At 37.9% G+C, this 17,299-nt stretch overlaps 1 protein-coding gene across 1 annotated transcript in view; it reads right to left on the bottom strand.

Annotated features, from left to right (window-relative positions):
* The window catches only part of LOC121726769 (protein Wnt-10b), a 33,464-nt gene extending 16,165 nt beyond the window's left edge, over positions 1 to 17,299 (bottom strand). The window contains exons 1-2 of the mRNA XM_042114267.1: positions 17,017 to 17,299; positions 5,138 to 5,382 (exon numbers count right to left, since the gene is read on the bottom strand). Coding sequence (XP_041970201.1) covers positions 5,138 to 5,382; positions 17,017 to 17,096 — 325 coding nt within the window. The 5' untranslated portion in view covers positions 17,097 to 17,299. The remainder of the gene's footprint in view (positions 1 to 5,137; positions 5,383 to 17,016) is intronic.

The following is a 17,299-nucleotide window of genomic DNA, read 5'->3' as shown; positions in this document are numbered from 1 at the left end:
AGCTCCTAGTTTAGTTTTCAAAGTGTTAAAAAAGGCACCATAAAATTTGCATAAGACACTGCATCGTCCGCGTCAGTTTCAAAGACAACCGACCGGCCGGCATCGGCGAAGAGGACCAACGGTATCAAAAGGCCAACATACGGCGTCTTGCAAATTAACTTTTTGCACAGTCGGTTCCTCTTTGCGATTGCATCGTTCTACCGTTTAAGCGTATATAGGTTACGATTAATATGCGCATACGTCGGCTACGAGCGAAACCGCCCGATGAATGAAACGGCGCCTCCGCTACAATTCTATAAAGGAAAGTATGGCATTCGAGTTTTTGCATCAGTTACGTACACCTTATGGGAGCAAAAAGCGATATAAACAGACCTCGTCATTGGCCCCCGTATAAATTATACTTTGTCGGTGATCGCGGTACCCGTTAATAAATATTGACGACAAATCCTTCTAGTGAAGAAGATGAGAGGACAAGGTACATAATCGTTACGGTATTTACAAGACGAATAAGTCTCAAATGAATTATGTATCGATCCTTAATCGCTTTTTGAAACGCCTTTAAGATTAATTCCAACAGATCTATTGTAAGTATATATTATACGAGGAACTCAATCGTACTAATTATGTGAACAAACAAAAGTGAGTACAAAATCTGTATGCCTTTTACGTGCGTTTCTCAATTTAGTCAATACAAAAAGCTTGTAAACATCGATCTTTTGCAGCGGGCAGATAAATCAGTATTCGATGATGTGCAACTCGAAACGTTAGGCCCATATTTAGCTATACGCGGTATCGGTAAGCTCCGCACACGTCAAATTAATTCAAACTCCATAAACGCCTCTACGCATTTTTAAAATTCGTCCCATTCTTTTTTACGAACGAAAATTTCACCAGAATTACAATTGAGTGACAGATTTTAAATTCCTCCTTACACTTGTGTTCTGATGCTTCTCGTTCGCGTTTAATAATGCATGATGTAATTATTTTTTAAGAGCCCATGTGGATAACATTTTGCAAGTCAAATTTTCTCTTTGATGAATTAAATATTTCTATTATCATACCCTTCTACAACGCTTGAATTGTGTGCGTGTGCAGCACACACCGATCAGCGCTATAACAAAAATTCCGTAGATTTGCAAAAAATCAAGCTATACCATGAATGCGTTAAATAAATACAAAATACTAGACTTAAGCCCCAATTTCACCAACGACTGTTAAAGGTAACACTCGAATTAGTATCACGTTACCTCTTTCGTTTTCCTTATGAATGAAAGAGATGATATGACATTTTAACAAGCTGTCAACACTAACAGACGTTGGTGAAATTGGGGCTTAATGATTATGCTTCTAGGCTGCTATTAGATCGCACTTAACACCGCGACCGTCTATTAATAAGTCTAGTCAATTCCTTTGCGAGGATAATTTATCGTTTTACGGATTTAAGTGGCAAATCCTCAGTGGCCATATACGGAGTCGGCGCCGCGCGGTAAAAACAGATTTCTAAATAAACACAAATTTTAATTATCATAATATTGAGCGTTTTGTTTTCATTTTCGATTCATTATTTTAAACATGTACGCTTTAAAGCGAGGTTTTATTTAATTAGATGTGCATACTCAGGGGTTTTGCCGTCGACAGGCTGTTGACTTTTTCTTTGTCTCATTACAATTTCGTTACGCATATATGCATTTAGTATTTTTTGTTTTCTACGCATTTTCGTGATTTATAATGTTTTCGTATGTTACTTTGTATTGGTTTTTCGGTGATCGATCCCTAATTTTAGTGCCAAAATGACTTTTATTATTTATTTATACAGACTTCGCGGAGATGATTGAATATGTAGAGCCGGGGGGAACGCTTCCCCGGTGTTTAATGAGGCGAATTATTGAGACCTCCCGGGCAGGATTTTAGTTATGCGAGCATCGAAGTAAGTGGAGTCGATGCAAGTGTTGATCGTCGTGCGCTTGCTGAGATATTTCGTTTACTTACGCATTACGCCGTACGCGTAAGTACTTTCAAGTGAGCTCCTCAGTGTAGCAAGTTAGACCGTACTAAAATGCGCATTTTATCCTGATTATGTAACGGGACGCGGTAACAAAGCGCCGTCCCGCTCGGCTCACGTGTATTGCAACTCTATTATGGCTTCCATCTCAAACCACGCCCCGGACAAAATCGCCACATCACCGTTCTCGAGTTAATTAACCTTTAAGAGCGGTTATAATCCTGTACAGAACAAAGGGGCCACAAAAAACGAGGACCGAGGGGGCGAGGAGGGATTCATATTTTTATGGGTCTTTTGTGTTTCTCACAGCTCCGAGACAGCAGCACGATTTGACGCCGGAGATAACATCGTGGCCGTCACAATTGAGACATTTCGACACGTCCTGCTCTATATCCGTCTGATTTCGATCGCAGACGTACAGGGTTTTATGTCTTTTTTATAATATCTGAGTACTTTTGAAATTGCGGCGGTAGAAAGCTACCTTCATCTATTTGTGACACTCGGGTTAGGTTCCTGACTCCTGAGTACGAAATCTTGAAGTCATAAATCGAATGAAGTAATCATCGTCGTTCCCACGTTGACAGGTACGTCGTGTTTGCGTCAGCGTCGTCACTTCTGCACGTGCGTCATGTAAACGCCAATAAATGTCACTTTTTTATGACGCGACGACGCGCATGCCGGTCACGCGCGACGACGTGCGCGCACCACCCGTCACGCTGGAGTTGTCAGACTGCTGACGCTGAAAATCTCCCTAGTTCTTAGTAAGTAATAAAAGGTTTCGATATCAACCAAATGCCTTTCTATACATTCGTAGTCATATACATATTTTCAACACCATTTTCATGATATTTGGTCGTTTACCTTTTGTGATTAGAGGAAAATGTAAAAACGCTTACTCGATTGTATAAATAATATTTGTGTTATCATATATAAAAATGGATTTTCAAATGTGTTAGTCGCGCTAAAACTCGAAAACGACTGAACGGATTAGGCTGATTTTAAAGGGAAGGTTTTAAAGTGACAGGAAGTTCACCGTGACAGCTAGTAGTATAATAAATAAGGGTGATCCTAAAACGTGCATCTATATATTAATAATACGTAAATAAATAAAATAATACTTTGATGAACATGTCTGAAAGCCAGTGGAGTCCCATCACATCAGGACAAAAGGGAGGGTGGCAACTCCGCGCTATCTGATCAAGTCGATCTCGGGCTCACGACAGCCATTAACGCGGGTGGAACAATTTTCCTACAATCGCCTCATTAGCTGCACAAAGGTCATTAAATCGTCGTGCGTACCTTTGTGGCAGCGTCACGTCGCACAAGAGCGCTAACTACGTGTGGACGATACGGGGAAGCGGAACGAATCCGATCCGACCGTCCCCCCACGACCCGACGGAAAAAATCCGGCCGGTCCGAATTCGTTATTATCTTTCTTCGATCGCTATTATCCTATTTAAAGGCCTCTCGATTTGTTCTATTTTTTCCGGCCGTCGGCGTTTGGATTCCTTCGACAATGGCCGCTAAGAAAGACGTTTAGGCGTTTAGTTACGCTATTTTTTCGCTATATTTGTGTTGGAATTGAGTCGTGTCGCTGAAGGGCCGGAAGGATATGGACCATTATTTACCCCGCGCTCTGTTTGTTGAACAATGCTTTCGTCCTGGTGTCACGTCATGTAAGAGGATAAATTCTAACCGGCACTAATCGATCATCCGCAGCTAGCTTATTGCGAAAATAATACAAATAGTAACGGTAAGGTTATATAAAGTCACTAAATGAGTGAAGAGCAACTAAACTTTTACAAAGCTTACATATACAAATGTTTATCTGGAATTGAGGGTCCAGAATTATGAAGCCTGATAAAATTGGTTACGCATCGATCACAAAAGGTAATCATCGCTAATATTTTTTATCGTCGGGTAAGTCATTTTCCGTATCCTGTAGGATCCCGACGGCTGCGTTCCGAAGATCTAAAAATATTAATTGGTCGGTGAGGTGGGGGGAGCAGGGAGGCCGCGGGCGGAGGGGAGGGGTGGCGGACCCACACGAAGCGTGAAATCGCGGGCGCGGGAGCGGCCCACCTGGCCGCCGAGGATCGACTTATTATTTGTTGTCTCCCATCCTCCGTGCTCGTAAATTTCCACGTCAACGTGTGCGATGATTGTGGAAAAAACGACAAACCTTTTCACACGGCCGCGGCGACAACGGGCCGGCGGTAATACGCGTGTATAATTCCTCGTCGTAATAAATTCGTATCGTCCCGGCCGGTCGCGATTGGCCTGCGTTCGCTCCGATATAGAATTTAATATCGAAAGCGGGAACGGGTTCAGTGTGCTAAGTGCCACCTACGGACCGAGGCTTACAAAGTAATTGCTCCTCCACCATTTGCGACAGTGTTCGGAAATAAATACCCGTGTTTACGATCGTTTTGAAATTTATACTTCTCTGCATAACTGAGCGATCTCATTAGGAGAATATTATAAATAAACGCGCCCTGGGTGTTCTCGCTTATTAAAAAACTATTGAATATTAATTAAACGTGAATATCGATTTTATATCGACGACTTTATGTCTGTATTATCCGGTCGGTAATTTAATTAAAGTTCAAACATATTACGACTATTAAACAGTAGGTACAATATTAATCGAAGAAAAAAACTATTTTATATCTCGTTTTCGAAAATAAGCAGAGTGAAGAATATTTTTGCCCTTACCTATGTATTTTTTTTAATGAAATAAGGGGGCAAACGAGCAAACGGGTCACCTGATGGAAAGCAACTTCCGTCGCCCATGGACACTCGCAGCATCAGAAGAGCTGCAGGTGCGTTGCCGACCTTTTAAGAGGGAATAGGGTAATAGGGGAGGGTAGGGAAGGGAATAAGGGAGGGTAGGGGATTGGGCCTCCGGTAAACTCACTCACTCAGCGAAACACAGCGCAAGCGCTGTTTCACGCTGGTTCTCTGTGAGAACGTGGTATTTCTCCGGTCGAGCCGGCCCATTCGTGCCGAAGCATGGCTCTCCCACGTATAAAAGAGGCATATAAAACACTATGAGCTTATATCAATTACACACTTCCCATCTACCAATGCCTGTAAACGCCTGTAAATAATTTCTTACAACAACAACCCTCATACCTCTTCTCATGATCGCACTGGCATGGGGGTTCGCGCTCCTCGCCAGCAGGCTGGAGCAGTTCCACCTGTGCCAGCGGAACTGGTGCTGGCACTCCTTGACGGCCAGCTGAAGGCCCTCGAAGGCCACGGCTGTGGTGTCCGGGGCCTCGTGGCAGAGCGCCTTCTGCTCCCGGGTCAGGCCCGCGATGAGGCGGCAGGTGAGCGCCGTGTTCAGCTCCATGTGGGGTAACATGTTGTTGCGAGAGCTGGAAGGTGGAAACGTGACAATAATAGACAAAATAAATAATACTGCTAGATGACGCAAAATTTGTTTATCGCGTAGGAACCGTATATTTTTGCGGGTTAAAAAGTACCCTATGTCCTTTCCCGGAACCCAAAGTATCTCCATACCAAATTTTAGCTTAATCGGTTCAGTGGTTTAGACGTGAAGAGGTAACAGACAGACACACATTAAATCTTAAACATGGAAATGTTATAAATTAGGAAGAGTTTGAAACTCTTCTTAAAGAGCTCTTCATACGTGGGAGAGCCATGCTTCGGCACGAATGGGCTGGCTCGACCGGATAAATACCACGTTCTCACAGAAAACCGGCGTGAAACAGCGCTTGCGCTGTGTTTCGCCGAGTGAGTGAGTTTACCGGAGGCCCAATCCCCTACCCTATTCCCTTTCCTACCCTCCCCTATTCCCTTCCTTCCCTACCCTCCCCTATTACCCTATTCCCTCTTAAAAGGCCGGCAATGCACATGCAGCTCTTCTGATGCTGCGAGTGTCCATGGGCGACGGAAGTTGCTTTCCATCATGTGACCGGTTTGCTCGTTTGCCCCCTTATTTCATTAAAAAAAAAAAGAAATTATGAAGAATTTTTTCTTCAATATTGACTACAATTTTCTTAATATTAAACACTTAATTTTATATTATATACTCGTAGGTACTCACGCAAACTCGCGACTTGAAATCTACTCTATTTATAACAAACTTCAGAACATAAAATAATGATGATTGTCTTCGTTATTGCTATGCCATAAGATGGCAATAGCCTATAAATAGACTAAAGAAGGATGGAGTCTGTAGATGATAGGCAGAATCACTGGTATGAGAAACGCGCATTATTCTTCTAAATAACAAAAGCGCCGGCTATTTTAATTGAAACAAAAACAAACAATTTCATTCTCCTAATTGTCAACAACATATTTCCTCATCAAACATAGCCTACTTCATAATTACTATCTAATATATAAAATTCTCGTGTCACAGTTTACGTTGCCATACTCCTCCGAAACGGCTTGACCGATTCTCATGAAATTTTGTGAGCATGTTGAGTAGGTCTGAGAATCGGTCAACATCAATTTTTCATACAAAAAAAATATGGCAAAACAACGTTTGCCGGGACAGCTAGTTAATAATATAAAACTCAAAGGTTACTGACTGACATGGTGTTCTATCAACGCACAGTCCAAACCACTGGACCGATTGGGCTGAAATTTGGCATGCAGGTAGATGACGTAGGATTCCGCTAAGAAAGGATTTTGATCAATTCTACCTCCAAGGGGTTAAAATAGGGGATGAAAGTTTGTATTTAATAATACTTCTTAACGCGAGCGATGCCGCGGGCAAAAGCTCGTTACTAATAAAGGCAAAATTATTCTAATAAAATGTGATTTCAAACTAATAAAACAAATCACTAACGACATTAGCGTGTTTATCAATAATACTCACATAAGTGTAAATTATGGTGTTAATTAGTCGATTTTATAACGAATTTATCGGAGCAGATGGTATCGAGTCGGAATAGTTTATTAATGAAATAATTAGTATCGACTCTCGGCGAAGTATTCGGAAAGTATTCGAATATACGCGGGATTTAATTAATAATTTGTTGAAATGCCCCGATCTCGTGGCTCGCTGTTAATCCGAATATTTTGAATATCGAGAACGCCGGGAGGGTGGGTGGCATTTTTTAAGGAATTTATATTGGAAAACGATGCAGACATAGGAGGATGAATGTTTGGGATGATAACAACAATTTTATGCTCTGAAGTTTGTATACATACAGTAGAATTTAAGTCGCGAGTTTACGTGAGTACGAGTATAATATTGAAAAAATTGTAGTCAATATAACGATGATAATGATGCATCATAATATCTTCTTAGACTATTTCAATTTCTACTTTGCTTTTTAGAGGAAAATTGTTGTCAACAATCACACCTTCTTGCTAATGAGTACAAATTAATCGATGTATTTAACTTGATTAATCACACATTAAACACCTTTTTGTGCATAATTAATGCGGTTCTAATTAGTAGGCATTACATTATAATATAAGTAATATTAGTTATTTACTTTTAATCAATATCTTTTCTTCTTGTGTGGTCTTTTAAAATAGAAAAAAATCTATGGTAAATTTTAGTTATGTGAAGTTATTAAAAATCTAAATTTTAAACCTTTCGATTCAATATGAAATAAATTTTAAAATATCTGAGAATTCAACACCAAATTTCCTACATTTATTAGTTACATAATTATATTACTTTAAAATTCAATAATGAAAACCAAAACCTTTTAACTTCAAATAGGTACAGAGCGGGCTCGTCATTTACTTTGGCGTTGGCTCTAAGGAGTGTAGACATTCCTAGAACTACGTTATCTTATGGAACAACAACGTGTCGCTGATAATGCTTATCTCGTGAGAAAAACGTATTTGTACGTGATACGAAAAAAATTGTTTTCTTTGTTGTCAGGTTTTCGCGTTGATGTCTTTTATACTGGAAATCGTTCAAGTGCTTAGCTAGAAGATAACTTTACGATAAAAGCCATACTAGACGTTGGCTTTAGTTTGTTTGTCTTTGTACTATCTCTTCACGCCAAAAATGCTTAAATACATAATATGTATTTTTATTAAGTGGATGCTATGAGAAAGAATAGTTTAGATATTGCGAAAAAAAAACAATTTCTGCGCGATGAATTGTTGCATAGATTTCTATTCCATTGATTATTATCTGGACAAATTATATAATTAGACCAGATAATCAATAAAAGTGTACCATGAAGAAGAATACTGCCTAACGACTTTTGATACTCAAACGTAGCATTTCTTCGTCAGAGACTATATCCATCTCGGATTCCACACTTGTATTGACAGGAATTCACCGAGGCCGTGACAGGTCGGTTTTTGTATTGTTTCTTGTTCAGAATCACGACGCTAACAAAAGTCAAACAGTTTTCTTCACATAACTGTATCCTTCCCACGCTCAGGAATGCAGCCCCGGGCTGGGTTTTTCATTAAGTCGTCCTCTCATTAATATCATTCTTATATCATTTTTGCATCGCGGTATAATTGCGAACAAAAATGCTTAATGGCCAGCCGTGAATGAGCGCAAAACTGAATTCTAGAGGTATTTTTATTGCGTAAGTGCGTTTGTGCACTACACGGAATTTTACCGTCCGGCGTTCATAACTTTCACGTTTCCCATATCAAAACGTAAGAAATCGGGACGCTGCGCCGCGCCGGATGGTAAAATTCTATATAAATGCCCTAAGAGTTCTTTGAGGATCAGCAGTGACCTTGTAGGTATGGCTGATGTGATTTTAAAAGAGTTTAGTTTCTAATAAAGCCGGATGCTTTATTGATGGATCGAAATTGTGTAGTTTTCAGACACTCGGACTACGTTTGACTACTTTAACCATCAGAATAAAAAGTTATCATGTATTTTACTTACAGGTAGTAAATAAATAAATATTCTATGTTATTAGTTATTACTATCAATTGTAGTTTCATGTCACGTAATGTTTATAAATTTTCGTACACATTGTCATCATAAATAAATCTTAAAATCTGTTCTAATTGTAGACATAATGCCATTGCCAACTGCAGAGGCATGCAGTGACATCGCCATTTCATTGTGAAGCCATTTTTGGTACATCGATGAGTTATAATAGTATGCACCATAGGAGGACAGGGATACAGCGCGCATCTGCCGACATTAAGACCGAGGTACCTCCATACTAAGTTTTAATCGTAATAATAAAACTCTGAAGCCATTAAGAGGATACACCAGGAGCTAGAGAAATGAAAAAAAAGTACGTGTAATATCTATACCTGTCTCCCTTACCTCAAGCCTATACCGCAGAACGCGATAGAGACAACTGCAGAAAATCAACGATTCGTTGTCCCCTGATTCCTTCTCCAAAACTTAACCGATTTAAGTACTTTTTTCATTAAAGATTAAAGAAAGGCTTCATCTGTGTTTCTATGTTTTTTTTTTTTTTTTTAAATCTAGCCAAATCTGTTTTCTGGATGTTTGAACACAGCGGAAAATCTGGCCATTTTTTTTGGGTTTCTGAACGTTCATATCTTATTTAATAATTAAATTATAAAAAAAAGAAAACATAGGGACATTGTATGAGTGGCCGTAGATATTCAGGAAAAAAATTATAACTCTAATAGCATTATCCAGAGAGGAAACAGGGGACAACGTTTGTATGGCAAAAAGGGCGGTGTGGACTCCTCTTAACGTTGCCGTGTAATGACTGGAAGCGTCGTTTCATCATCATTATATGCTATCAAATTAAGCGGAGTGGGACTGTTATAAAATTGTGCAGCGCTTAGCACATCATTTCATCTTTGTCATACCGGTGTGTTATGCGGGAGTTTTTCCCCGCGGTCGTCGGGCCGCTGATCCAATTAAACCCCGGCCGGCTTAATATAATCGCTTCGAAAATTCCGCATGACGAGATAAAAACAATAATTTCGTTTAAGACGACGTCAGCAAAAAATAATAAATCCGACGTCGGGGCCCGACTGATGTGACGCTACGATACTCATTCACCGAGGCTATTTCAATACAAATTACAGCTACTTGCGTCGCTTCGCCCGGCGTGCCGACAATTCTGCGAATATTTCTCCGTTCTCTAATACGCGGGTATATAGAGGCTCTGCGATACCACGTCTGCGCTAATCTAGTCTCTCGTGCGAGGGTTTTCTGGGTGGTAATCGCGTGCGGGCGCGCGTAGTTGCGGCTTTCCGTCGCGGGCGCGGATCGGTCTGATTGAAATTCCATGTTCCTACAGTATGTACGTGGCCTTTAATACCTATTTGTTCGGTTTTAATCTGCGCAGAGTTAAGCGTGATTTGTAGGTGGAACCTTTAAAAATGTTTCCATTATTCGCAATTAGTACTAGATAAGATTGTGGGCTCCGCGCATTAATCTGCGATAGTGCAATTAATGCAATATGCTGCGCGGGTATTAGCGAGATAGATTCGATACTGTCCGCTCCTAGCCGATATCAGATATCGGGCTGGAGACCTTATATTTTATACTTCGGAATTTTGTCTTTGCTCTTATTGACGTTTGTTTATTTAGCGAGGCGCTTAATATAAGCTACGGCCTACGCTAACTTTTGTTGCTTATATTTCAGAATAGTATCGTAACTACCCAACTCGATAATTCTTACGCGTTTAGTAAGAAATTAATAAGAAAGATAAATATAATATTTCCCATTGTTTCCACATTTTGCACTAATCCTGCGCTCCTATTGGCCATAGCGTAATGCTTATGTTACATAAAGGCTAAAGGATTCTTAAATAAATGGAGTTTTTGACACAAAAATATTTTTCCAATTAATGATTAGCGTGTCCAATCAAACAAACTCTTCAGCTTTATAATATTAGTACCGATGTTTTCAGCAGGTTCTCGCAAAAAGCTTAATTACGAATAACTTAATACAATTAATAAATTAGTAATCTCTCATCTGAACTTCAACTTACAAATTGACCTTTCCGAGGAATTTTAGTGAAATGTTGAGTTTTAAGTATGTTGTTGAACCGTTACGAATAAATGGCTGCCAGTAATTACGGCGTGTTATTTAAAATAAAAACTTCATTTCACAAAATTGCGCCTCACGCTCAAAATATTTATTGCCCGCTATGTAGAGTCATTTTACATCGTATAAATCGGTCCCAGTGTTTTAACGTTTAAAATTAACTTTAATTAAATCAAGTATGAAGTAGAATTTAATATATTAGTTTCACTTTCACTCCCACGGCCTCTATAACAATATTATGTCTAGACGAAAATGCCTCCGTGGTCCAATGGCCAAGAGCGTGGCTCTTGACTCGGAGGTTGTGGGTTGGCTTCCCGCGTTGGAAACATGTTCTTTCCAAGTTTTGTTAGGACAATGCAGGCTGATCACCTGATTGTCTGACAAGTAAGATGATCCATGCGTCGTATGGGCATGTAAAAACTGGGATAACCCAGTGGGACGGACCTTTACTTTCATAAGAGAGTAAAGGGATAGAGACTAGAGAGTGCTCTTGTAAACTGCGCACACACTTAGGCACTATAAAATTTCTCCTGCGTACCTGGCCTGGTTTCAATGGAACCAGCCACCGTCACCGAAACCGGTGTGGGGGTATTATTATTATGTGTAGAGGTAAATAGATACTCGTAATATATTGCTGTTAATTCTTATGTTAGAAACTTGAATCAAAGGCACACCTGAATATCGTCGTATAAGTTCTATCACCAAGCAAGTAATTTTCTGGAACTTTTCGGGAGAGATAAAAACCGACCAATTTTATATAGATATGATGTTAATTGTATATTTTGTACTTTGAGTATACTTAAATAATTAATAATAGGCCAAGTGCGAGTTCGACTCGCACACGAAGGGTTCCGTACGGTTATAGAGAAAAAATAGGCGGAAAATTGTGTTTTTTGTATGAAAGCCCCCTTAAATTTTTATTTTATTTAAATATTATTATTATTTAATAAAAAAATTTAAGCAAAAAACTTTTTGAAAAAAAGCTTTTATCTAAACATTCTAAAAAGAAGAAAATAAATTTGTCCTTAAATATTTTAACTATTAAGTTATAACCTCAATATATTATTATACAATTTACATGATAATAAAAACTTGTCGCGCGATTTGTAAATAAACTAAATCAACTGAGTAAATTATTCATAAGTATGATATATTTTTTTAATGAATTTATTAAATACTGAAGTCTCGCGACAAGCTTTTATTATCATGTAAATTGTATAATAATATATTGAGGTTATAACTTAATAGTTAAAATATTTAAGGACAAATTTATTTTCTTCTTTTTAGAATGTTTAAATAAAAGCTTTTTTCAAAAAGTTTTTTGCTTAAAATTTATTTTGTGTTTTTTAGTTATATTTTCTGGCTAGATTTCTTAGTCTGTTTGATTGTAAGTACATAGTTTGTTTTGTTTCAAGAGTTTGTTAAAATGTTTAAATCAACTTGAGTCCTTAAGAAATCGTACTTGATTTTGATCAGTGATAAAACCGTGTCCATATATTTTACCTAACCAGTTGTTATATATTCCGTTTATTTTTGCGTGACTAAAAAGTTCACCTAACAGAAGTGAACGGTTTCAACCGGACATTTTCTAAAACCCAGCTGGATTTGACTTGACATAACAAAACATGTCACGACACGACAAGGCACGACACGTCACGACGCGACGCGACACGACACGACACGACACGACACGACACGACACGACACGACACGACACGAGCCGCCATATTGAATGAAGAATGACATTATATTCGTTTTCGAGGAAGTTTTCGAGTTACTCTTAATGAGCCCTTTCATTTGATACCCATATTGTAGAAGTGCGTTAAAAATAACTATTCCCGTATGTCGGATTGAGATAGAGCCGCCATATTGGATGATAAATGACATTACATTGAATTTCGAGTTACTCTCAATGAGCCCTTTCATTTGATACCCATATTGCAGAAGTGCATTAAAAATAACTATTCCCCTATCATGGATGAGCCGCCATACTGGATGTAGAATGACATTATACATTTGTTTTCAAGTTACTCTTAAAAAGCCCTTTCATTTAATATCCATACTGTAGGACTGCATAGAGAATAACTATTTCGCCATCTTGGATTGTCGGTCATATTGAATTTAGAGTGATGCCACATACCATATCGTGTATTGTCATCGAAACTAAACGTGTATGCAAAATTTCAGCTCAATCGGTTAAATATATCTGCTTCAAAATTGAGTTCCAAGATTTCACCCGAACATACATACTTACATACATACAGAGCAAGTTAAATAAAATCTTTTAAATACAGATATAATTAAGGCCTTTGTGAAAAATTAAAGTGCCTACCTGTTGCCATTATTGTTACCGAGTAAAAAAGGCCAAAAAATCACATTTGTTGTATGGGAGCCCTCCATAAATATTAATTTTCTTTGTTTTTACTAAAAATTATATATTTTGTTGTTATAGCGGCAACAGATATACACAATCTTCGAAAATTTCGGAAGTCGAGCTATAGCGGTTCTTTAGATACAGCCTGGGGACAGACAGACGGACAGACAACGAAGTCTTTTTGGTCAGTACTTATGATGCGACCCGGTCTCAAGACGCCGTTCGGCTCTGTGATTGGTCCAAATTTTGACACCAAACCAATCACAGAGCCTGAACCGTGTCTTGAGACGGAGATGCATCTTGAGTACTGACCAGAAATACGGCCCTTAGTAATAGGGTCCACTTTTTTACCCTTTGGGTACGGAACCCTAAAAATAGTAAAACTATTTTTTGTAAAAGTGCAAAATTTTAGGCAGTTGAGTGGCGACGGACCTACGTCATTTAGCGTATGTCTTGAATCTTGATTCAATGTTAGCCGTGATCGGTCGGATGGGTTTGACCGACCAAATTACTTAGGTCCGCCATTTGCCTACGAACCAAATTATCTGATAGTACAAGCATAGCAAAGTTCTGTTTTTATCAAATGAGTTGGTTTTTATCCCTCCCGAAAAGTTCTTAAAAACAACTTGCGTGATGATAGAACTTAAACATCGATTTTTTACGTTATCTTAAAAATTATAACAGGTCTATAGGGTGCAGAAATATTTATTATCTGAAAATTTGGATTGAAAAAGCATTAAGCGCAATAGAGTATATAATTTTTCAATTTTCAGCACTCCCGCGTATTATCTTCTCAACATAAGGGTTAATTCAGACCACGACGCGACGCGTAGATGCATTTTTAAATTTGTATGGATTTGACAGATTCGCAAGACGTCTCACGCAATTGAAATCAGTCAATTCAGTACAAATAAAGAAATGCATCTACGCGTCGCGTTGTGGTCTGAATTGACCCTAATAGTAGAGGAGACCGTGGGAGGTCGACGACCTTCACCGATCTGATAACCAGATGAGACATATTTTTTATCAAATATAATTTATAAACAAATATGCCTATAATTACTTGCCTATCTAAAAGTGCTCATGGCTATTTTTTTAAGTTTCTAGCTAGGCAACAGTGCTTTAAGTATGATTATTTGCAGGCAAGTCTATATGACTGATTTTGTAATAAAATAATCTAAAATTTGATATAACTTTCGATAAGTTAGCAGAACTATAGTGAAAAAGTGATGAAAAAAAATTCATTAAATTTAATTTAATTAAAAATAGCCATGAGCACTTCTAGATACGCAAGTAATTATATACATATTTGTTTATGAATTATATATTTTGATAAAAATATATTGTCTCATCTGGTTATCACAGCGGTGAAGGTCGACCTCCCACCGGCTCTTAGACCATAAGTATCACTAGTTTATAAACTTACAACGGCTAGAAAATGTTGATATATTATTTCGTAGAAAAAAAAAAACAACACATTTCCAACAATTTATTTTCCACAGACCATACATTGTAATAACTACGTGAATGTAAAAAGCTATTAATTAACAAGAATCCGCATGTCTGTCGATTAGTCACAGTCTATTAAAATACAGAAGATAAATAAAATTTAAGTGTCTATGATTCTGTAGGGAATGCTCTTTTGATGCCAATAAACCGAGGTTATTTACATATTACCACGACTAAAAGTTTTAATTCGTTTGCTTAATCTTTATCTTTTGATTGGATAACGATGACTCGTATTTTTCAATGCTTAATCAACTAAAAGTGTTTGTTACTTCTATTGAGCTCCCAATTACAAAATTGAAAGGAGGTAGAAAAAAATACCGTGGAATAAATTTGGAAAATATAAAAACGACAAAAGCAAGATGTTTAATTGTTTTTTGGAAGCTTCATCTCGTTTATGGAAAGGATTTGTTTAATTTTATATGGAAATAAAATTGTACCTTTGTCTCCATTTAAAATATCATCAAAAGAATTAGCAACTTTATTTTTAATTAGCTAAAAATTAGCGTGAAAATGTTTAACAGAAAATTTTCCATTTATTTAAATATTAGCATGGATAAAGGATATGCTAAGTTTGTACCCATGCAGTTAAATGTCAACAACTAAGATCCATTTGGTAGCTTTTAGTGTTACATGAATAAGAAAAATATTTTTCAATGATAATAATTATTATATTATAAAATACGTACAAAATCTAAGTAATTAGGATTTTTCAAGAATCCTTTTATAAATAATTAAACAAGCTGTAGTATGATACATCGATTGACTTAAGTAATAAATAAATTGATAATATCAATAATTTGATATAATCGATTCCAGTAAATCAGTAAATAATTTGATATTATCAATGTCCATTAAACATTTAAAATGGAAGCAGCGACATCTTAATCGCCGTGAACTGTAGCGAGTTTTCGCTCGGCTTGATCAATATTCAGAGTACAGATATACAGTTACTGGAGAGGATAAACTAAAGTTCTAATCCTTATAAAAAAAGTGTTAGTTCTACTAAAACTCGAGAATGGCTGATCCGATTTGATACATTTTGATCTTGAAATATTCTTGGAATTCCAGAGAAGGTTTATATTTGGAGGAAAGTGATATTAAGTTCACTGGACATCTATCTCATAGTACATAGACAAGGTAAATATGCACTAGGTATTTGTGATAAGAGCTTTTTAACGTTAATGAATGGAAAATAATCTTAATGAATGATGAAACTCTACATTCCTCGACGCCAGTTTTGCAACTACTTATGTGTTTCAAGCGTTTCCTTTATTTTATAAGGTTTTCAAAACCCGAGTACGGATGTTGGTTTTATCATTTACCGTTTGAAACTAACGATGTTAGTTACATAGTTACAAAGTAAAGTTTTAAAACAAAGCCTAACTCTGTTTGTAAATAATAGTAAACAATACTAGTATAGTGAAGGAAAATGCAGCGTACTCATTTGTATGCAGGTGCTTCTAGTCGGGCGTACACGTCACTATACAGTGGGACTATTACCATACCGACTGGGTACCGGCTGGGTGGGCCCGCTGGTTGTCACCTTTTATATTAGCATTCATTACGGACCACATCAATCACGCCTTATTATGTACAGGCACGAGGAAATGGAGGTGCTGTATCTTATATTTTAAAGGAGATAAGCTTGTATATTTATGTAATCAATTTGTCAGAAATATGTGCAAGGTTTCTATAAGATTTAGAATCTAGGGGATTTTGAGTATAGAAAAGCTTTATAGCGAAATCTCGTCTCGTTCCTAAGAAACCGCGTACTTTTGAGTTAACACATTAACTTCAGGCAAAGCTCGGTTTTCCAAGTGTTGTTATTAGATATTTTGATATTCTGAAAATAAGTTTCATTTACATTAATTTATATTTTCGATGTTTTAGGAACCTTTCTGGGTTAGTGTTATTATTAATTTCAAGCTTTACTATACGCGGCCAACATAAGGACAACCTGGTGCTCCGTAATCGTAGTTTTTCATACATCGTCTGTCATTTCCACAGTATAAAAACAAAGATTGTTGAGCACTATTACCAAAGTTCTTTTATTGTGTTGTGTTTGTGTTAGTACGCTACATACAAAAGTTTACTACTTAAGTGGCACTTAAAACCGAAGCGTTCTCATTACTACGAATAGTAAATACTATAATCGGTCTCAGTAAAAAACTCACCTCGCCAATTTAACCAACACGACGAGTACGATCAGGACCGGTTGGACCTCGTTCATCGTGCAGTATTTTACCCGTCTCATGTCGGCAGCACATGCACTTCGGTCCTCATTGTAACAGTTCACAATCACATCGCGTATCGTATCGTCGGTCGCGGTCCCGTCGACGCGCCGCCGACGGCTCGTCTGAGCTCGAGGCGTGCCTCGCGCCGCCCAGCGTCGGAAAAAGTTAGAGGGGCGTGCGCCAGGCCCCACCCCCTCGTTATCCTCGTTTACGCGATTCCCGA

The sequence above is a fragment of the Aricia agestis genome, chromosome 1 (assembly GCF_905147365.1).
Source record: "Aricia agestis chromosome 1, ilAriAges1.1, whole genome shotgun sequence".
NCBI lineage: Eukaryota > Metazoa > Arthropoda > Insecta > Lepidoptera > Lycaenidae > Aricia > Aricia agestis.
The sequence above is the reverse complement of the archived record's forward strand: the minus strand, read 5'-3'. Positions and strand labels throughout refer to the sequence as shown.